Here is a 20,737-nt window from a genome sequence, read left to right as displayed (position 1 = left end):
CATTTAATGGGTTAACCCTAGCAAGGCTGCCGGCCCAGACGGCATCCCAAGCCGCGTCCTCAGAGCATGCGCAGACCAGCTGGCTGGAGTGTTTACGGACATATTCAATCTCTCCCTATCCTAGTCTGCTGTCCCCACTTGCTTCAAGATGTCCACCATTGTTCCTGTACCCAAGAAAGCAAAGGTAACTTAACTAAATTATTATCGCCCCGTAGCACTCACTTCTGTCAGCATTAAGTGTTGAGAGGCTAGTTAAGGATCATATCACCTCCAACTTACCTGACACTAGATCCCCTTCAATTTGCTTACTGCCCCAATAGATCCACAGACAATGCAATCGCCATCGCACTGCACACTGCCCTATCGCATCTGGACAAGAGGACTACCTTTGTAAGAATGCTGTTCATTGACTATAGCTCGGCCTTCAACACCATAGTACCCTCCAAGCTCACCATTAAGCTCAGAGCTCTGGGTCTGAACCCAGCCCTGTGCAACTGGGTTCTGGACTTCTGACGGGCCGCACCCAGGTGGTGAAGGTAGGAAAACACCTCCACTTCACTGATCCTAAACACAGGGGCCCCACAAGGGTGCGTGCTCAGCCCCCTCCTGTACTCCCTGTTCACCCATGACTGCGGGACCACGCACGCCTCCAACTCAATCATCAAGTTTGCAGACGACACAACAGTAGTAGGCCTGATTACCAACAATGATGAGACAGACTACAGGGAGGAGGTGATGGCCATGGCGGAGTGGTGCTAGGAAAATAACCTCTCCCTCCACATCAACAAAACGAAGGAGCTGATTGTGGACTTCAGGAAACAGCAGAGGGAGCACGCCCCTATACACATCGACGGGACTGCAGTGGAGATGGTTAAAAGCTTCAAGTTCCTCAGCGTACACATCACTGACAATCTGAAATGGTCCACCCACACAGACAGTGTGGTGAAGGTGCAACAGCACCTCTTCAACCTCAGGAAGCTGAAGAAATTCTGCTTGGCCCCTACGACCCTCACAGACTTTTACAGATGCACAATTGAGAGCATCCTGTCGGGCTGTATCACCGCCTGCTACGGCAACTGCACCGCCCGCAACCGCAGGGCTCTTCAGAGGGTGGTGCGGTCTGCCCAACACATCACCGTGCCTGCCCTCCAGGACACCTACAGCACCCGATGTCACAGGAAGGCCAAAAAGATCATCAAGGACATCAACCAACCGAGCCATGGCCTGTTCCCCCCGCTATCATCCAGAAGGAGAGGTCAGTACAGGTGCATCAAAGCTGGGACCGAGAGACTGCTTCTAAACAGCTTCTATCTCAAGGCCATCAGACTGTTAAATAGCCATCACTAGCCGGTTACTACCCGGTTACTCAACCTTGCACCTGAGAGGCTGCTGTCCTATATACATAGACATGGAATCACTGGCCACTTTAATAATGGAACACTAATCACTGCTTACATACTGCTTTACTCCTTTAATCTGGATATACTTTATTCTATTCTACTGTATTTTAGTCAATGCCACTCCAACATTGCGCGTCCTAATATTTATATATTTCTTAATTCCTTTTAGATTTGTATATTGTTGTGAATTGTTAGATACTACTACACTGTTGGAGCTAGGAACACAAGCATTTCGCTACACCCGCAATAACAAATATGTGTGTGACCAATAACATTTGATTTGAATTAGGAAAAGGATTGGGAAGCATCATGTCCATGTAATCCGTTAATATTTTGGTGGGCACAATATCCAATCAAAATCTCTTAACCCCACGTCTGTTCCTTAAAGTCTTCTATGGGCTGTTACAATATTGGACATCAAGAGCCCCATGATTTAAAGAGTGAGGCATGTTGAGCGCAGGTTTGAGTAATTGGTTTCAGGTTATAGTCTTGGCATAAAACTATATTACATATTTAATGGTACTAGCCATGAAGTGAAATACCATGCTTTTATTCACTTAGCATAGTCAGTGTGAACAGATATGAGATCTGTACGGCTGCTACTTTGGCTCTGTGAGGCGGCTACGCTGGAATTGAATTAGACTGAAACTCAGATCTTATCAGTTCGTCATGCTAGGATTGGAAATAGCTGCAGCAAGTTTCCAAGTAGTCCTATTTAAAAAATGCCTACCATTGTAGACTAGAGGAGGTTATCGGCCAATTTTGTTGTTGGCAATGTAAAGAAAACATGGATAATTGTCAGAGGGCTGGCTTGGAGATCTGGTACACAGTGGAGGGAAAGGTTGGGGTAGGGTCATGGTAGAGTGATTCTTTCACCTGCACCTTTCACCTGCACTTCACTATCCCACTGCCTTTGGAAATACAAGGACTATGCCCTTGGTAAAGACTTTGGAATCTGGATAGTATTGGATACTGTACTGAAAAAGATTGTCTGAATGAAAGGTAGACTAGCAGTTAAGAGGGTTGGCCCAGTAACCGAAATGTCGCTGGTTCAAATCCCCGAGCCAACTCTGTGAAAAATCTGTCTATGTGCCCTTGAACAAGGCACTTAAACCCTAATTGCTCCTGTAAGTCACTCTGGATAAGAGCATCTGCTAGATGACTAAAATGCAAATGTAGGAGATGTGTAAACATTCAGGCATGAGTTTCTCATTTCATCTTCTCAGGCTTTATACAATGCAATGAGTAACCAGAAGTTGATCCATTCCAAGTTTGAATCACGACACAATTCGTCCTTGTTATGTTTCATTCATTGGACCATTTGTCCAATGTTTCCCAGGCAAATCCCAGAGCATGTTGTACTATAAATGGATGAATGTTTTGGCTGTAGTTTAGAGACGCTCTCCGTTCTGGCTAGAGGAGTGCAATTACATTAGTCTTAACTTTAGTCAAACACAACAAACAGAGACCAAGTCTGAGTCCCAAATAACAACCTATTACCGATGTAGTGCACTATATAGGTAACAGGATGCCATTTGGGACGGAGACCAAATCAAACTGGAACAATTGGTGACTCTTCTCCAGTTGCCTTGGAGATGCAGGCTGTTGGTTCGACAGGACACAAAAAGCCTAAGAGGAAACTGTTACCATGGAAACAGGAACACTGGGGTGCCATGTTTTGGAAGGTATGGAACGTGGGAGGAATGAAAGGCAACAGAGAAGGAAAGATGGGGGGGGGGAGATGGGTAGACCGACCGGAAAATATCTGTCAGTCATCTCCCAATTTTCTCTTTACATATTAGGATCGGTGTCACTCTCAAATGAATGAATTTGCATGTCATAACAGTGGGCCTATATGAGCTGTCATTCAAATTTATAATTGAAGACATCTGCATATCTGACTGACTTACATCTGTGGCATTTCATCACTCAATGAATAGCCTAGGCCATTGAATTACAGGCTTGTCTGCTTAATGACTAAAATGGAAATGTTCAGGCTGATACACTAAGCAAATCCAAAAAGTTTCTGAATTTGAACCCATCTTGATTGCAAGATTGAAAGATTGCAATTATATAAACCTTTAAAAATGACCCTTTGAAAACCTGCAGAAGCTTAGAGAGCCACGAAAACATTCCAGACCTTCAACATGCGAGACAGGATCCCAGAGGATGACTATGAGACTTGCTGACTAAGTTGAAAGGATGGTTTGTCCTGTACCCCCGACCCTGCGGACTGCACAACCATCACAAGACCTCCTTGTGTTCATATTTCTCAACATCTATGCATGTCAGAGCTCCGGAAAACCCAAATGAAATACATCAGCCCACCAAGGAAGGCATTCACCTGACCCCAAAAACAAGTAACTCATTAGTCATTACTATCACAAATATCTTTCCTGACCAATGAGGATTGAGAACCACTAAGTTTCTGCAATGTTTGGAGCTCTGCTCACCCAAAGTTTGACACTTGACTGAGTGGAGTAAATTTCATCTGCTTGGCGAAACTAAATTCTGTGACCATTTGGAAGGGGGGGGGGGGTCGTTCCACCTCAAAAAGCACAAAAAAATGGATTGACACCCGCCATCTCAGATTGTTCTAAAATGTTTCTGTTGTTAGAAACAGATACAAGTAGCATTCCTGCAACATTATTTTGTTGAAATATAATTTGATATCTGAGAAATTAAGCTAATTGATTGAACCCAAATTGGCCATTTTAATTTATAGGATTAATATAATATTCAATAAATATAGTTCCGAACATCCGATTTGAATCAAACTTAATTTCTAAGAATGAATTAGACATGAGGAATCCAAAGAAATAGCCAAAAGCCACCCATGGACCCCCACAACCTACGCCAATCCTACCCCAACAACCAGTATAAAGTATCAGTTCACTATGTCTGACAAGTATGGAGCTGCGGCTCAGAGTATTGTTTCGTCATCCTATGTATTGTATTCTCAGTGAATTTGATGATGTTTTTTCCCCCTGTTCAGAGAAATGAGTCATTGAAGTTGTTTGGTTTATGTTCCAGCCTACATCCTGATACTGTATACTGGTTGTTGGGGTGGTATTGGTGTGGGGGGTGGGGGGTCCATGGGTGGCTCTTAACCATTTATTTGGATTCCTCATGTCTTACTCTTTGTTAGAAAAGTTTGATCCAAATCGTATGTTTGGTACTATATTTACTGAATATCACAAAATTGAACATTTGGCCTCAATCAATTACCTTAATTCCTAAGAGATCAAAATATATTTCAAAAAATGATGAGGCAGGAATGCTAATTTTACTACTAAAAGTATTTCCGAACAATCTTAGATGGTTGGTGTCATGGTTTTCTGAAATGATATGGAACGACCAGGGAAAAACAGTCTAGACAACATTCTCTCTATTTTTTTATTTTTTTATTTATTTAACTAGGCAAGTCAGTTAAGAACAAATTCTTATTTACAATGACGGCCTACCAAAAGGCAAAAGGCCTCCTGCGGGGACGGGGGCCTGGGATTAAAAAATAATAATAGATACAATATAAATATAGGACAAAACACACGTCACAACAAGAGAGGCAACACAACACTACCTAAGACAACAACATAGCAAGGCAGCAACACAACATGGTAGCAGCACAAAACATAGTACAAACATTATTGGGCACAGTCAACAGCACAAAGGGCAACAAGGTAGAGACAACAATACATCACACAAAGCAGCCACAACTGTCAGTAAGAGTGTCCATGATTGAGTCTTTGAATGAAGAGATAGAGATAAAACTGTCCAGTTTGAGTGTTTGTTGCAGCTCGTTCCAGTCGCTATCTGCAGCGAACTGAAAAGACGAGCGACCCAGGGACGTGTGTGCTTTGGGGATCTTTAACAGAATGTGACTGGCAGAATGGGTGTTGTATGTGGAGGATGAGGGCTGCAGTAGATATCTCAGATAGGGGGGGGAGTGAGGCCTAAGAGGGTTTTATAAATAAGCATCAACCAGTGGGTCTTGCGACAGGTATACAGAGATGACCAGTTTACAGAGGAGTATAGAGTGCAGTGACGTGTCCTATAAGGGGCATTGGTGGCAAATCTGATGGCCAAATGGTAAAGAACATCTAGCCGCTCGAGAGCACCCTTACCTGCCGATTTATAAATTATGTCTCCGTAATCTAGCATGGGTAGGATGTTCATCTGAATCAGGGTTAGTTTGGCAGCTGGGGTGAAAGAGGTGCGATTACGATAGACGAAACCAAGTCTAGATTTAACTTTAGCCTGCAGCTTTGATATGTGCTGAGAGAAGGACAGTGCACCATCAAGCCATACTCCCAAGTACTTGTATGAGGTCACTACCTCAAGCTCTAAACCCTCAGAGGTAATAATAACACCTGTGGGAGGAGGGGCATTCTTCTTACCAAACCACATGACCTTTGTTTTGGAGGTGTTCAGAACAAGGTTAAGGGTAGATAAAGCTTGTTGGACACTAAGAAAGCTTTGTTGTAGAGCATTTAACACAAAATCCTGAGTATAAGACTGTATCATCTGCATATAAATGGATGAGAGAGCTTCCTACTGCCTGAGCTATGTTGTTGATGTAAATTGAGAAGAGCGTGGGGCATAGGATTGAGCCTTGGGGTACTCCCTTGGTGACAGGCAGTGGCTGAGACAGCAGATTTTCTGACTTTATACACTGCACTCTTTGAGAGAGGTAGTTAGCAAACCAGGCCAAAGACCCCTCAGCGACACCAATACTCCTTAGCCGGCCCACAAGAATGGAATGGTCTACCGTATCAAAAGCTTTGGCCAAGTCAATAAAAATAGCAGCACAATTCTGCTTAGAATCAAGGGCAACGGTGACATCATTGAGGACCTTTAAGGTTGCAGTGACACATCCATAACCCGAGTGGAAACCAGATTGCATACTCCCAAACTCTTTCTATATAAAAGGTAGACAATTAGCTACATTCATAAATCAGTGGGGTATGTGTATCAAATGACACCATATTCCCTACATAGGGCACTACTTTTAAACAGGGCCCCGGTCAAAAGATGCACATTGTATAGGGAATAGGGTGCCATTTGGGATGGAAACAGATTAGAGAGATAGCAAAAGCAAAGTGTGTGTGTGTGGGGGGGTTCTAACATTTTCTTTTGGTATATGTGTCATTAGTTTTCAAGATATACAACTTTCAAAATAGAGAAATAGAGCCATTATACCTGCTTAATTAAAAAAAATACATGTTGAAGGTATATATCTTGAAAACTTGTTTGCTGACATGAAAAACATTTTGAGACTATATCACCAATGAACTAATGAAACAAATACCAAAAGATAGTTTTAGGGTTAAATTTCCTTTAAGTGTAGCACACTTAAAAACTTTGTCACTCTTTTAAAAATGACTGTTCACACCTGTAAATGATGAGGTCTTGCATGAGCTACTGTAGTGTAATTTGCACTTACTCGAATGCGAAGAAAAGCCCGCTGGTGACCATGATGAGGACCAGGGTTAGGTAGAAGACCCCGGTCTGTCTCGCCATCATGACCCTTCCATTACAGTAGAATCTATTTCGGCCAGGGAAGATCTGCCACTTCCTGCGGGGAGTCCTCTTCTTTTTGTGCCCCGAGGTCTCCATAGACGATGAGTTGCGCGTGCAGATCGGGTTATACTGACATTCTCGCACCGGCTCATCAAGTCCGAGATGCATCTGTAAATAGTGCACCTTGCAAAACAATACAAAGAATTCAGGGGCAGCTGATAAATGGGGTTAAAGACGTGCTCCGTGCTTGTTCCTGAACCTTTGGCACAGTGATGATGTAATGCTGTCAGAAAATGTCAATTTCTGTACAATACATTGCAGTACAACAACAAAAATGCTTAAATACTTTTTTTTATAAGTTTCATTTTCTGGACGTGCATCCTCCTGAATTTGATCAGCTATACCACTTTGTCAGTGTGAAAATAAACATAGCCTCAATTGTTTGAATAACACTTCCATTGTGTTTTTAAAAACTGTAACTGTAGCCACTAGCGAGGCGTTACTGGACAGACTTATGTAAACACAATGCAATCAAAAAATGTGGAGGACGCGAGAAGAAACCCAGTCATAAAGACGTCCTTCGAGTGTCCTTAAAAGAGAATAATGCTTTTCACATTTAAGTGCAGAGAAGATACAACCAATCGTTTAGCCACTCAGTGTATGAAAATGCAATTCTCCAACGAGGATATACGCAAAATAAAAGACGGGCATTTTACTGCAGAATAGCGCCGATTGGATTTCTAGAGGTGCACGGATCTCGTTGCAAGCCGCCAGTACAATAACGTCGTGTCCGCGGTCTTCGTTGGTTGGTAGCAATAGCCTATACTTGATACACCTCACATTCTCACAGTTCTCTCGATTCGGTAAAATAATGATTTTATAGTGTTGTTGTGGAGACGCGTAATCTTATGTTCATGCCTTCATGGTTTTGAAAGCAGAGACATTTGTATCACTGCAACAACAGCTCGCCACCCGTTGCCTGTGTTGCGGCTGCCTACAATGTACAGCAGCCCCAACAACAAACACATGCGCGCACACGTTAGTAGTGCCATGGGAATTGTAGTATCGGTATTTGTATTTCAGATGGAGTATAGTACTCTCAAATCGAAATATACATCCTAATGTTCAAATGCATAGTAATGAATAAGTATGCTACAATTGATTTGTGGCTCCAAAAATGTGTATGTAGATAAGAGTAGTTTAGAGCGAATTAAAAGTTCCTAGCTGAGCATGTTTCCACCGTAATTATTTAAGTGTCGGACAAATAAAATGACCGCTTTGAAAAGAAACACGACGTTGAATGCCACTGCAATTGTGACAGAAAACGATGACAAACTACAGCGAATGAAAGGCAAGCGACTGCCTATTTATTTATCGATCGTTGTACTGTTTGTGAATATAAAAATAGCCGTTTTTGTATTATAAATGTAGTAGCTACTACAGCTAGCTAATTGTTTACTTATACGACAAATTCTTGTGACCCATAAACAACGTCCCATTATCCCTTTTCAGGTTCAGCTTTCCTGACGACTGTCGCCTCTGCCGGGATGATTGCAGGATTTGGCTCAACGTTAGCCTTGGCCAAGAAAAATAGTCCGGGATAGTTCAGCAAGGTAGCTATGATTAATGTAGGCTAGCATTACATCTAGGCAATTTAACTTTAGATGCCTGTTAGCCCTGACCGATGACGGAGTGATATTATACTGCTCCACATAATCTGACTACTAACGTTAATTGTCTAAAATGTATTGCATTTCTTGCATAGCCTCCCTGGATGTATGACAATTTTATATTATGAAGAAAAACATTGCTCGCGCTGAAGACGCATCTCGGTCCGCTAATACAGGACCAGTAAAGGTCCAATGCACTACTTTTGTGATTTAAAATAAAAACATGTATTTGGGTGTTTATCAGCATTTGTAACTTGAGTCTGTATAAAACATTTCATTTGATAATACTTATGGGATATAAAAAGACTTGCTTGATATGTTTTCCAGTTTCTTTGCAAATGCAACTTATTTCTATGTGAAAACTGAAATGGTCTATTCATTCCTTTTCAGTAGATGCTCTTATCCAGAGCAATTTACAGTAGTCAGGGCATAGATTTTAATGCATGGTATAAACCACTCTACAGCCTTCATTGTCATGCACAGTCAGTACACAACACTACGCTCACCATGTCTTCGCAGGATCAGATGGTGACAGGTGTCCCAGCAGGGTCAGACAGCCATGGAAGTACAGTCTACAGAGCTCTGGTGAATTTTGCAGTATATTATAACGAGTGAAGGGAGACAAAGTCACATCTTGAGTTGATGGCTAGGCTACAATGGTCATTTCAATTATTGTACCTTTGATTCTATTCTTAGATAATGTATAAATGTACACCAAGGTAATTATTTGTCATGTCTCATCTGAGCAGGATCAGATGGTGACAGGGGTCTCAGCCAACCAGGGAAGACCAGTGTGTGACGGCACTGAGGTGAACTTTTGCAGATGCAACACTTTATTCTTTCTTTGCAACAAACACTGGACAAGCCAGAAGCTTCAAAGATTGAAACTATTTTAAGGCAGTCTGACAAACCTCTATAAAGTTGGTTTTCAAACTGTATCAAGGGTTGATAGGCTTTTCCCGATGACACAAAACATGTGTAACAAAAATGTGAGAAAGACCTGGGAGACACTATTGATGATGATGAATGGGTACAGATATGGTTGAATGCCCAGTCATGTTCATATAATCGCAGACATAGATTACTTCAGTTTAAGACCTTCCACAGAACGTACTATATACCAGTGAAACTGAATATCATGCACTCAGAAATGTACTTCCTCTGCTGGAGGTGTACAACACAAAAGGGAACATATTTGCATATGTTGTGGTCTTTTGAAGGTTGGCTGAATTCTGGCAAAGAGTATGTTATTTTACCTCAACATGTCTACATACTCTCCTTTCTCCCTGTTTTTGTTTGCTTGGAAATGTTGATACTGGAGACTTATCAGAAGAAACTGTGTAATGTAGAATTTATAGCAACTAAGAAATCCATTGACATTAATTGGAAGGTTGGTTAACCTCCCACAATGTCACAATGGATGGTAGAAGATTAAAGGTATACTGTGCAACTTTCATAAGGTCTGCTGTGACGTAGAAGTCCGTCACTGGCCGCGGGCAGCATTTGGTACTTTAACGCACGCACACATTCATCACTCCTCCCTGCTCCGTTATCAGATAAGTTAACAATGTGGGTCGACACACAAGTTAACTTCTGTCTTACTACATACATTTCACACGTATGTCAGTGTTCATATTTAATATATGCAATATTTATTATACTTATCGATGTTGTGGATGAGCGCGTTGTTTGTTTGTTTGTTCTGTTCTGTTCCTCTATCTCTGTAGCTCCCGGGTATGCTGGATGAGGACCCAAGCTAAAGGAATTGGGCTGACTTTATAGTGCCTGTCCCAAATGGCTCATTAATGTAAATGGGCATATTGGAAGACACTGTCAGTAGTGATGTAATGTTGTAAATGTTATGTTGTGATATTGTTTAAAACACGTGTTGCAATGTATATCCTTTAGTTAATGGAAAATGTAGGTTTGACTAGGTAATTGCTTAATTAATTAGTGTTAATTGTTCTGAGGGGAGGGGCTAGCCCTACAAAAGGAGCCTCTCTTTCAGTTCATGGAGAGGCATTTTTTTGGATTGAGTGTGGATGGGGCAGCATTGTTTTTAGCTGGCCCATAAGGTATACGTTTGATGGCAGTACTGTTGTTTTTGTTCCGAAATCACTTTGTAAATAAACACCTTTGCACAGAATAACTTTTGCGTCTCCGCCATCTTTTTATTTTGATAGAGGTTAGGTTTTCCAGTTTAGCCTTCTGGCCTACTCTACGTGACATCTGCCTTATATGGAATAATGTACAACAAAAGGAGTCTGTATTGAAAACATGCCCACGTCAATGGAAATACCTATTTAGGCAATCCCTAGCTGCTGGGCTGCTCAGTCCTGGCCGTGGTGGTCTGCCTGGTCCTTGGTTGTCACTCTGGACTTGGCCTAACACACCTGAAACCAATAATGAATGTTTCACTAAGATCCTAAAGCTAAGTGGGGTGTGTTGGGTTGGGGCGCTGGACCCCTAGGGACAGGGCAGGGGCGATCCAGCTATATTATGTGAAAGTAAAAAGCTCTACAATACTGTTAGGCCTATGATATGAATTACAGTGCCCTCTGAAATTATTGGGACAGTGAAGCATTTTTTCTTATTTTGGATCTATACTCCAAAAGTTTGGATTTGAAATCAAACATTGACTATGAGGTTAAAGTGCAGACTGTCAGCTTTCATTTGAGGGTATTCATCCATATCGGGTGAACCGTTTAGAAATTACAGCACTTTTTGTACATAGTCCCCCCATTTTAAGGGAGCAGAAGTATTGGGACAAATTCATTTTATGTGTATTAAATTAGTAAAAGGTTAAGTATTTATCATATTCATAGCACAAAATGACTACATCAAGCTTGTGACTCTACACATTTGTTGGATGCATTTGCTGTTTGTTTTGGTTGGGTTTCAGATTATTTTGTGCCCAATAGAAATTAATGGTAAATAATGTATTATGTAATTTTATAGTCACATTCATGTAGAAGTGTTTAGGTTCTTATTTACAATAAGTGACCACAAAAGGGTCATATACATTTTTTTTTTTATGCAGGAAATGAGCTTTTGTTGCCCAAAAACTTTCGCCAGGTTATGCCTGGTCAAAAGTAGCACATTATTTATGGGATAGGGTGCCATTCGGGACAGTCACAGATCCTGAGCTTATATCACTTTTGAAGATATACTTGGCAGAGCAGCACAGTGGTGTCTTTGTTTTTTCATTCTATTTTAAGCTGATGAAGGCCATCTTTGTAAACTTCCATCTCAGCCAAATATGCCTTGTAAAGTGGTCAAATTAGATTTAGCATGTTATGAGAGGAATGTGGTTGTGAGGTCACAGTGGCTGAAAAGCTTCACTCACAGAGGATATGGCCTGTAGACAGCACATGACCAGACGAGATTGCTAGGCAGTTACTGACTTATGAGGCGCTGTAAAGAGTTGATACCAAGGCTAGTTTATAATGGAACCAGGGCTGTCTCTGGTATCTCACACATGAATCTGGCAGCTCACACATGAAGCTTGCAGTAGAACTGTTATGACTTATGGCTGTTTTTTTGTGTTAACTCATTGGTTAACCAGAAATATGTTTAGTATGCTCACATTTTTTCTAAGAAAGCTCATACTGAAAAGAGAAACTCGTAAAGAATCATACATAAGAGTAGACAGTTTGCATTATAATGCAACACCAGGGATAGACAGCATTATAATGCAACACCAGGGATAGACAGTTAGCATTACAATGCAACACCAGGGATAGACAGTTAGCATTACAATGCAACACCAGGGATAGACAGCATTATAATGCAACACCAGGGATAGACAGCATTACAATGCAACACCAGGGATAGACAGCATTACAATGCAACACCAGGGATAGACAGCATTATAATGCAACTCCAGGGATAGACAGTCAGCATTATAATGCAACACCAGGGATAGACAGCATTATAATGCAACACCAGGGATAGACAGCATTACAATGCAACACCAGGGATAGACAGCATTACAATGCAACACCAGGGATAGACAGTTAGCATTATAATGCAACACCAGGGATAGACAGCATTACAATGCAACACCAGGGATAGGCAGCATTACAATGCAACACCAGGGATAGACAGCATTACAATGCAACACCAGGGATAGACAGTTAGCATTATAATGCAACACCAGGGATAGACAGCATTATAATGCAACACCAGGGATAGACAGCATTACAATGCAACACCAGGGATAGACAGCATTACAATGCAACACCAGGGATAGACAGCATTACAATGCAACGCCAGGGATAGACAGCATTACAATGCAACACCAGGGATAGACAGTTAGCATTATAATGCAACACCAGGGATAGACAGTTAGCATTATAATGCAACACCAGGGATAGACAGCATTACAATGCAACACCAGGGATAGACAGCATTACAATGCAACACCAGGGATAGACAGCATTACAATGCAACACCAGGGATAGACAGTTAGCATTATAATGCAACACCAGGGATAGACAGCATTATAATGCAACACCAGGGATAGACAGTTAGCATTACAATGCAACACCAGGGATAGACAGTTAGCATTACAATGCAACACCAGGGATAGACAGCATTACAATGCAACACCAGGGATAGACAGTTAGCATTACAATGCAACACCAGGGATAGACAGTTAGCATTATAATGTAACACCAGGGATAGACAGTTAGCATTATAATGCAACACCAGGGATAGACAGTTAGCATTATAATGTAACACCAGGGATAGACAGTTAGCATTATAATGTAACACCAGGGATAGACAGTTAGCATTATAATGCAACACCAGGGATAGACAGTTAGCATTATAATGTAACACCAGGGATAGACAGTTAGCATTATAATGTAACACCAGGGATAGACAGTTAGCATTATAATGTAACACCAGGGATAGACAGTTAGCATTATAATGCAACACCAGGGATAGACAGCATTATAATGTAACACCAGGGATAGACAGCATTATAATGCAACACCAGGGATAGACAGTTAGCATTACAATGCAACACCAGGGATAGACAGTTAGCATTACAATGCAACACCAGGGATAGACAGCATTATAATGCAACTCCAGGGATAGACAGTCAGCATTATAATGCAACACCAGGGATAGACAGCATTATAATGCAACACCAGGGATAGACAGCATTATAATGTAACACCAGGGATAGACAGCATTACAATGTAACACCAGGGATAGACAGCATTATAATGCAACACCAGGGATAGACAGCATTATAATGCAACACCAGGGATAGACAGCATTACAATGCAACACCAGGGATAGACAGCATTACAATGCAACACCAGGGATAGACAGCATTACAATGCAACACCAGGGATAGACAGCATTATAATGCAACACCAGGGATAGACAGTTAGCATTATAATGCAACACCAGGGATAGACAGCATTATAATGTAACACCAGGGATAGACAGTTAGCATTATAATGCAACACCAGGGATAGACAGCATTACAATGCAACTCCAGGGATAGACAGCATTACAATGCAACACCAGGGATAGACAGCATTATAATGCAACTCCAGGGATAGACAGCATTACAATGCAACGCCAGGGATAGACAGCATTACAATGCAACACCAGGGATAGACAGTTAGCATTATAATGCAACACCAGGGATAGACAGTTAGCATTATAATGCAACACCAGGGATAGACAGCATTATAATGCAACACCAGGGATAGACAGCATTATAATGTAACACCAGGGATAGACAGCATTACAATGCAACACCAGGGATAGACAGCATTATAATGTAACACCAGGGATAGACAGCATTATAATGCAACACCAGGGATAGACAGCATTATAATGTAACACCAGGGATAGACAGTTAGCATTATAATGCAACACCAGGGATAGACAGCATTACAATGCAACTCCAGGGATAGACAGCATTACAATGCAACACCAGGGATAGACAGCATTATAATGCAACTCCAGGGATAGACAGCATTACAATGCAACACCAGGGATAGACAGCATTATAATGCAACACCAGGGATAGACAGCATTACAATGCAACACCAGGGATAGACAGCATTACAATGCAACACCAGGGATAGACAGCATTACAATGCAACACCAGGGATAGACAGCATTATAATGTAACACCAGGGATAGACAGCATTACAATGCAACACCAGGGATAGACAGCATTATAATGCAACTCCAGGGATAGACAGCATTACAATGCAACACCAGGGATAGACAGTTAGCATTACAATGCAACACCAGGGATAGACAGCATTACAATGCAACACCAGGGATAGACAGCATTATAATGCAACACCAGGGATAGACAGCATTACAATGCAACACCAGGGATAGACAGCATTACAATGCAACACCAGGGATAGACAGCATTATAATGTAACACCAGGGATAGACAGCATTACAATGCAACACCAGGGATAGACAGCATTATAATGCAACACCAGGGATAGACAGCATTACAATGCAACACCAGGGATAGACAGCATTATAATGCAACACCAGGGATAGACAGCATTACAATGCAACACCAGGGATAGGCAGTTAGCATTACAATGCAACACCAGGGATAGACAGCATTATAATGCAACACCAGGGATAGACAGCATTATAATGCAACACCAGGGATAGACAGCATTATAATGCAACACCAGGGATAGACAGCATTATAATGTAACACCAGGGATAGACAGCATTATAATGCAACACCAGGGATAGACAGCATTATAATGCAACACCAGGGATAGACAGCATTACAATGCAACACCAGGGATAGACAGCATTATAATGTAACACCAGGGATAGACAGCATTATAATGCAACACCAGGGATAGACAGCATTATAATGCAACACCAGGGATAGACAGCATTATAATGCAACACCAGGGATAGACAGCATTATAATGCAACACCAGGGATAGACAGCATTATAATGCAACACCAGGGATAGACAGCATTATAATGCAACACCAGGGATAGACAGCATTATAATGCAACACCAGGGATAGACAGCATTACAATGCAACACCAGGGATAGACAGCATTACAATGCAACACCAGGGATAGACAGCATTATAATGCAACACCAGGGATAGACAGCATTACAATGCAACACCAGGGATAGACAGCATTATAATGCAACACCAGGGATAGACAGAATTATAATGTAACACCAGGGATAGACAGCATTATAATGTAACACCAGGGATAGACAGTTAGCATTATAATGCAACACCAGGGATAGACAGCATTATAATGTAACACCAGGGATAGACAGCATTATAATGCAACACCAGGGATATACAGCATTATAATGTAACACCAGGGATAGACATTATTATAATGCAACACCAGGGATAGACAGCATTATAATGCAACACCAGGGATAGACAGCATTATAATGTAACACCAGGGATAGACAGCATTATAATGCAACACCAGGGATAGACAGCATTATAATGCAACACCAGGGATAGACAGCATTATAATGCAACACCAGGGATAGACAGCATTACAATGCAACACCAGGGATAGACAGCATTATAATGCAACACCAGGGATAGACAGCATTATAATGCAACACCAGGGATAGACAGCATTACAATGCAACACCAGGGATAGACAGCATTATAATGCAACACCAGGGATAGACAGCATTATAATGCAACACCAGGGATAGACAGCATTATAATGTAACACCAGGGATAGACAGCATTATAATGTAACACCAGGGATAGACAGTTAGCATTATAATGCAACACCAGGGATAGACAGCATTATAATGTAACACCAGGGATAGACAGCATTATAATGCAACACCAGGGATAGACAGCATTATAATGCAACACCAGGGATAGACAGCATTACAATGCAACACCAGGGATAGACAGCATTACAATGCAAAACCAGGGATAGACAGCATTATAATGTAACACCAGGGATAGACAGCATTATAATGTAACACCAGGGATAGACAGCATTATAATGCAACACCAGGGATAGGCAGCATTATAATGCAACACCAGGGATAGGCAGCATTATAATGCAACACCAGGGATAGACAGCATTATAATGCAACACCAGGGATAGACAGCATTATAATGCAACACCAGGGATAGACAGCATTATAATGCAACACCAGGGATAGACAGCATTATAATGCAACACCAGGGATAGACAGCATTACAATGCAACACCAGGGATAGACAGCATTATAATGCAACACCAGGGATAGACAGCATTACAATGCAACACCAGGGATAGGCAGTTAGCATTACAATGCAACACCAGGGATAGACAGCATTATAATGCAACACCAGGGATAGACAGCATTATAATGCAACACCAGGGATAGACAGCATTATAATGCAACACCAGGGATAGACAGCATTATAATGTAACACCAGGGATAGACAGCATTATAATGCAACACCAGGGATAGACAGCATTATAATGCAACACCAGGGATAGACAGCATTACAATGCAACACCAGGGATAGACAGCATTATAATGTAACACCAGGGATAGACAGCATTATAATGCAACACCAGGGATAGACAGCATTATAATGCAACACCAGGGATAGACAGCATTATAATGCAACACCAGGGATAGACAGCATTATAATGCAACACCAGGGATAGACAGCATTATAATGCAACACCAGGGATAGACAGCATTATAATGCAACACCAGGGATAGACAGCATTATAATGCAACACCAGGGATAGACAGCATTACAATGCAACACCAGGGATAGACAGCATTACAATGCAACACCAGGGATAGACAGCATTATAATGCAACACCAGGGATAGACAGCATTACAATGCAACACCAGGGATAGACAGCATTATAATGCAACACCAGGGATAGACAGAATTATAATGTAACACCAGGGATAGACAGCATTATAATGTAACACCAGGGATAGACAGTTAGCATTATAATGCAACACCAGGGATAGACAGCATTATAATGTAACACCAGGGATAGACAGCATTATAATGCAACACCAGGGATATACAGCATTATAATGTAACACCAGGGATAGACATTATTATAATGCAACACCAGGGATAGACAGCATTATAATGCAACACCAGGGATAGACAGCATTATAATGTAACACCAGGGATAGACAGCATTATAATGCAACACCAGGGATAGACAGCATTATAATGCAACACCAGGGATAGACAGCATTATAATGCAACACCAGGGATAGACAGCATTACAATGCAACACCAGGGATAGACAGCATTATAATGCAACACCAGGGATAGACAGCATTATAATGCAACACCAGGGATAGACAGCATTACAATGCAACACCAGGGATAGACAGCATTATAATGCAACACCAGGGATAGACAGCATTATAATGCAACACCAGGGATAGACAGCATTATAATGTAACACCAGGGATAGACAGCATTATAATGTAACACCAGGGATAGACAGTTAGCATTATAATGTAACACCAGGGATAGACAGCATTATAATGCAACACCAGGGATAGACAGCATTATAATGCAACACCAGGGATAGACAGCATTATAATGCAACACCAGGGATAGACAGCATTACAATGCAACACCAGGGATAGACAGCATTACAATGCAAAACCAGGGATAGACAGCATTATAATGTAACACCAGGGATAGACAGCATTATAATGTAACACCAGGGATAGACAGCATTATAATGCAACACCAGGGATAGGCAGCATTATAATGCAACACCAGGGATAGGCAGCATTATAATGCAACACCAGGGATAGGCAGCATTATAATGCAACACCAGGGATAGACAGCATTATAATGCAACACCAGGGATAGACAGCATTATAATGCAACACCAGGGATAGACAGCATTATAATGCAACACCAGGGATAGACAGCATTATAATGCAACACCAGGGATAGACAGCATTATAATGCAACACCAGGGATAGACAGCATTATAATGCAACACCAGGGATAGGACAGCATTATAATGCAACACCAGGGATAGACAGCATTATAATGCAACACCAGGGATAGGCAGCATTATAATGCAACACCAGGGATAGACAGCATTATAATGCAACACCAGGGATAGACAGCATTATAATACAACACCAGGGATAGACAGCATTACAATGCAACACCAGGGATAGACAGCATTATAATGCAACACCAGGGATAGACAGCATTATAATGCAACACCAGGGATAGACAGCATTATAATGTAACACCAGGGATAGACAGCATTATAATGCAACACCAGGGATAGACAGCATTATAATGCAACACAAGGGATAGACAGCATTATAATGTAACACCAGGGATAGACAGCATTATAATGCAACACCAGGGATAGACAGCATTATAATGCAACACCAGGGATAGACAGCATTATAATGCAACACCAGGGATAGACAGCATTATAATGCAACACCAGGGATAGACAGCATTATAATGCAACACCAGGGATAGACAGCATTATAATGCAACACCAGGGATAGACAGCATTACAATGCAACACCAGGGATAGACAGCATTATAATGCAACACCAGGGATAGACAGAATTATAATGTAACACCAGGGATAGACAGCATTATAATGTAACACCAGGGATAGACAGTTAGCATTATAATGCAACACCAGGGATAGACAGCATTATAATGTAACACCAGGGATAGACAGCATTATAATGCAACACCAGGGATATACAGCATTATAATGTAACACCAGGGATAGACATTATTATAATGCAACACCAGGGATAGACAGCATTATAATGCAACACCAGGGATAGACAGCATTATAATGTAACACCAGGGATAGACAGCATTATAATACAACACCAGGGATAGACAGCATTATAATTTAACACCAGGGATAGACAGCATTATAATGCAACACCAGGGATAGACAGCATTACAATGCAACACCAGGGATAGACAGCATTATAATGCAACACCAGGGATAGACAGCATTACAATGCAACACCAGGGATAGACAGCATTACAATGCAACACCAGGGATAGACAGCATTATAATGCAACACCAGGGATAGACAGCATTATAATGTAACACCAGGGATAGACAGCATTATAATGTAACACCAGGGATAGACAGTTAGCATTATAATGCAACACCAGGGATAGACAGCATTATAATGTAACACCAGGGATAGACAGCATTATAATGCAACACCAGGGATAGACAGCATTATAATGCAACACCAGGGATAGACAGCATTACAATGCAACACCAGGGATAGACAGCATTACAATGCAACACCAGGGATAGACAGCATTATAATGTAACACCAGGGATAGACAGCATTATAATGCAACACCAGGGATAGGCAGTTAGCATTATAATGCAACACCAGGGATAGGCAGCATTATAATGCAACACCAGGGATAGACAGCATTATAATGCAACACCAGGGATAGACAGCATTATAATGCAACACCAGGGATAGACAGCATTATAATGCAACACCAGGGATAGACAGCATTATAATGCAACACCAGGGATAGACAGCATTATAATGCAACACCAGGGATAGACAGCATTATAATGCAACACCAGGGATAGGCAGCATTATAATGCAACACCAGGGATAGACAGCATTATAATGCAACACCAGGGATAGACAGCATTATAATGCAACACCAGGGATAGACAGCATTACAATGCAACACCAGGGATAGACAGCATTACAATGCAACACCAGGGATAGACAGCATTATAATGCAACACCAGGGATAGACAGCATTATAATGCAGAACCAGGGATAGGCAGCATTATAATGCAACACCAGGGATAGACAGCATTATAATGCAACACCAGGGATAGACAGCATTATAATGCAACACCAGGGATAGACAGCATTATAATGTAACACCAGGGATAGACAGCATTAATGCAACCACCAGGGATAGACAGCATTATAATGCAACACAGGGATAGACAGCATTATAATGTAACCCAGGGATAGGACAGCATTATAATGCAACACCAGGGATAGACAGCATTATAATGCAACACCAGGGATAGACAGCATTATAATGCAACACCAGGGATAGACAGCAATAATAATGCAACAC

General features: G+C 41.4%; 1 protein-coding gene and 1 long non-coding RNA gene across 2 annotated transcripts in view; one reads left to right on the top strand and one right to left on the bottom strand.

Moving 5' to 3' along the window:
• Positions 1–7,889, bottom strand: part of LOC120024607 (palmitoyltransferase ZDHHC14-like) — a 31,689-nt gene extending 23,800 nt beyond the window's left edge. Inside the window, exon 1 of the mRNA XM_038968902.1 lies at positions 6,844–7,889. Coding sequence (XP_038824830.1) covers positions 6,844–7,088 — 245 coding nt within the window. The 5' untranslated portion in view covers positions 7,089–7,889. The remainder of the gene's footprint in view (positions 1–6,843) is intronic.
• Positions 7,890–8,436: 547 nt separating this feature from the next.
• Positions 8,437–9,498, top strand: LOC120024506. Its single transcript, XR_005472862.1, has 3 exons — positions 8,437–8,533; positions 9,110–9,175; positions 9,340–9,498. It is a non-coding gene; the product is annotated as an uncharacterized LOC120024506 (long non-coding RNA).
• Positions 9,499–20,737: the final 11,239 nt, after the last annotated feature.

The sequence above is a fragment of the Salvelinus namaycush genome, chromosome 29, assembly GCF_016432855.1.
Source record: "Salvelinus namaycush isolate Seneca chromosome 29, SaNama_1.0, whole genome shotgun sequence".
Classification (NCBI taxonomy): domain Eukaryota; kingdom Metazoa; phylum Chordata; class Actinopteri; order Salmoniformes; family Salmonidae; genus Salvelinus; species Salvelinus namaycush.
The sequence above is the reverse complement of the archived record's forward strand: the minus strand, read 5'-3'. Positions and strand labels throughout refer to the sequence as shown.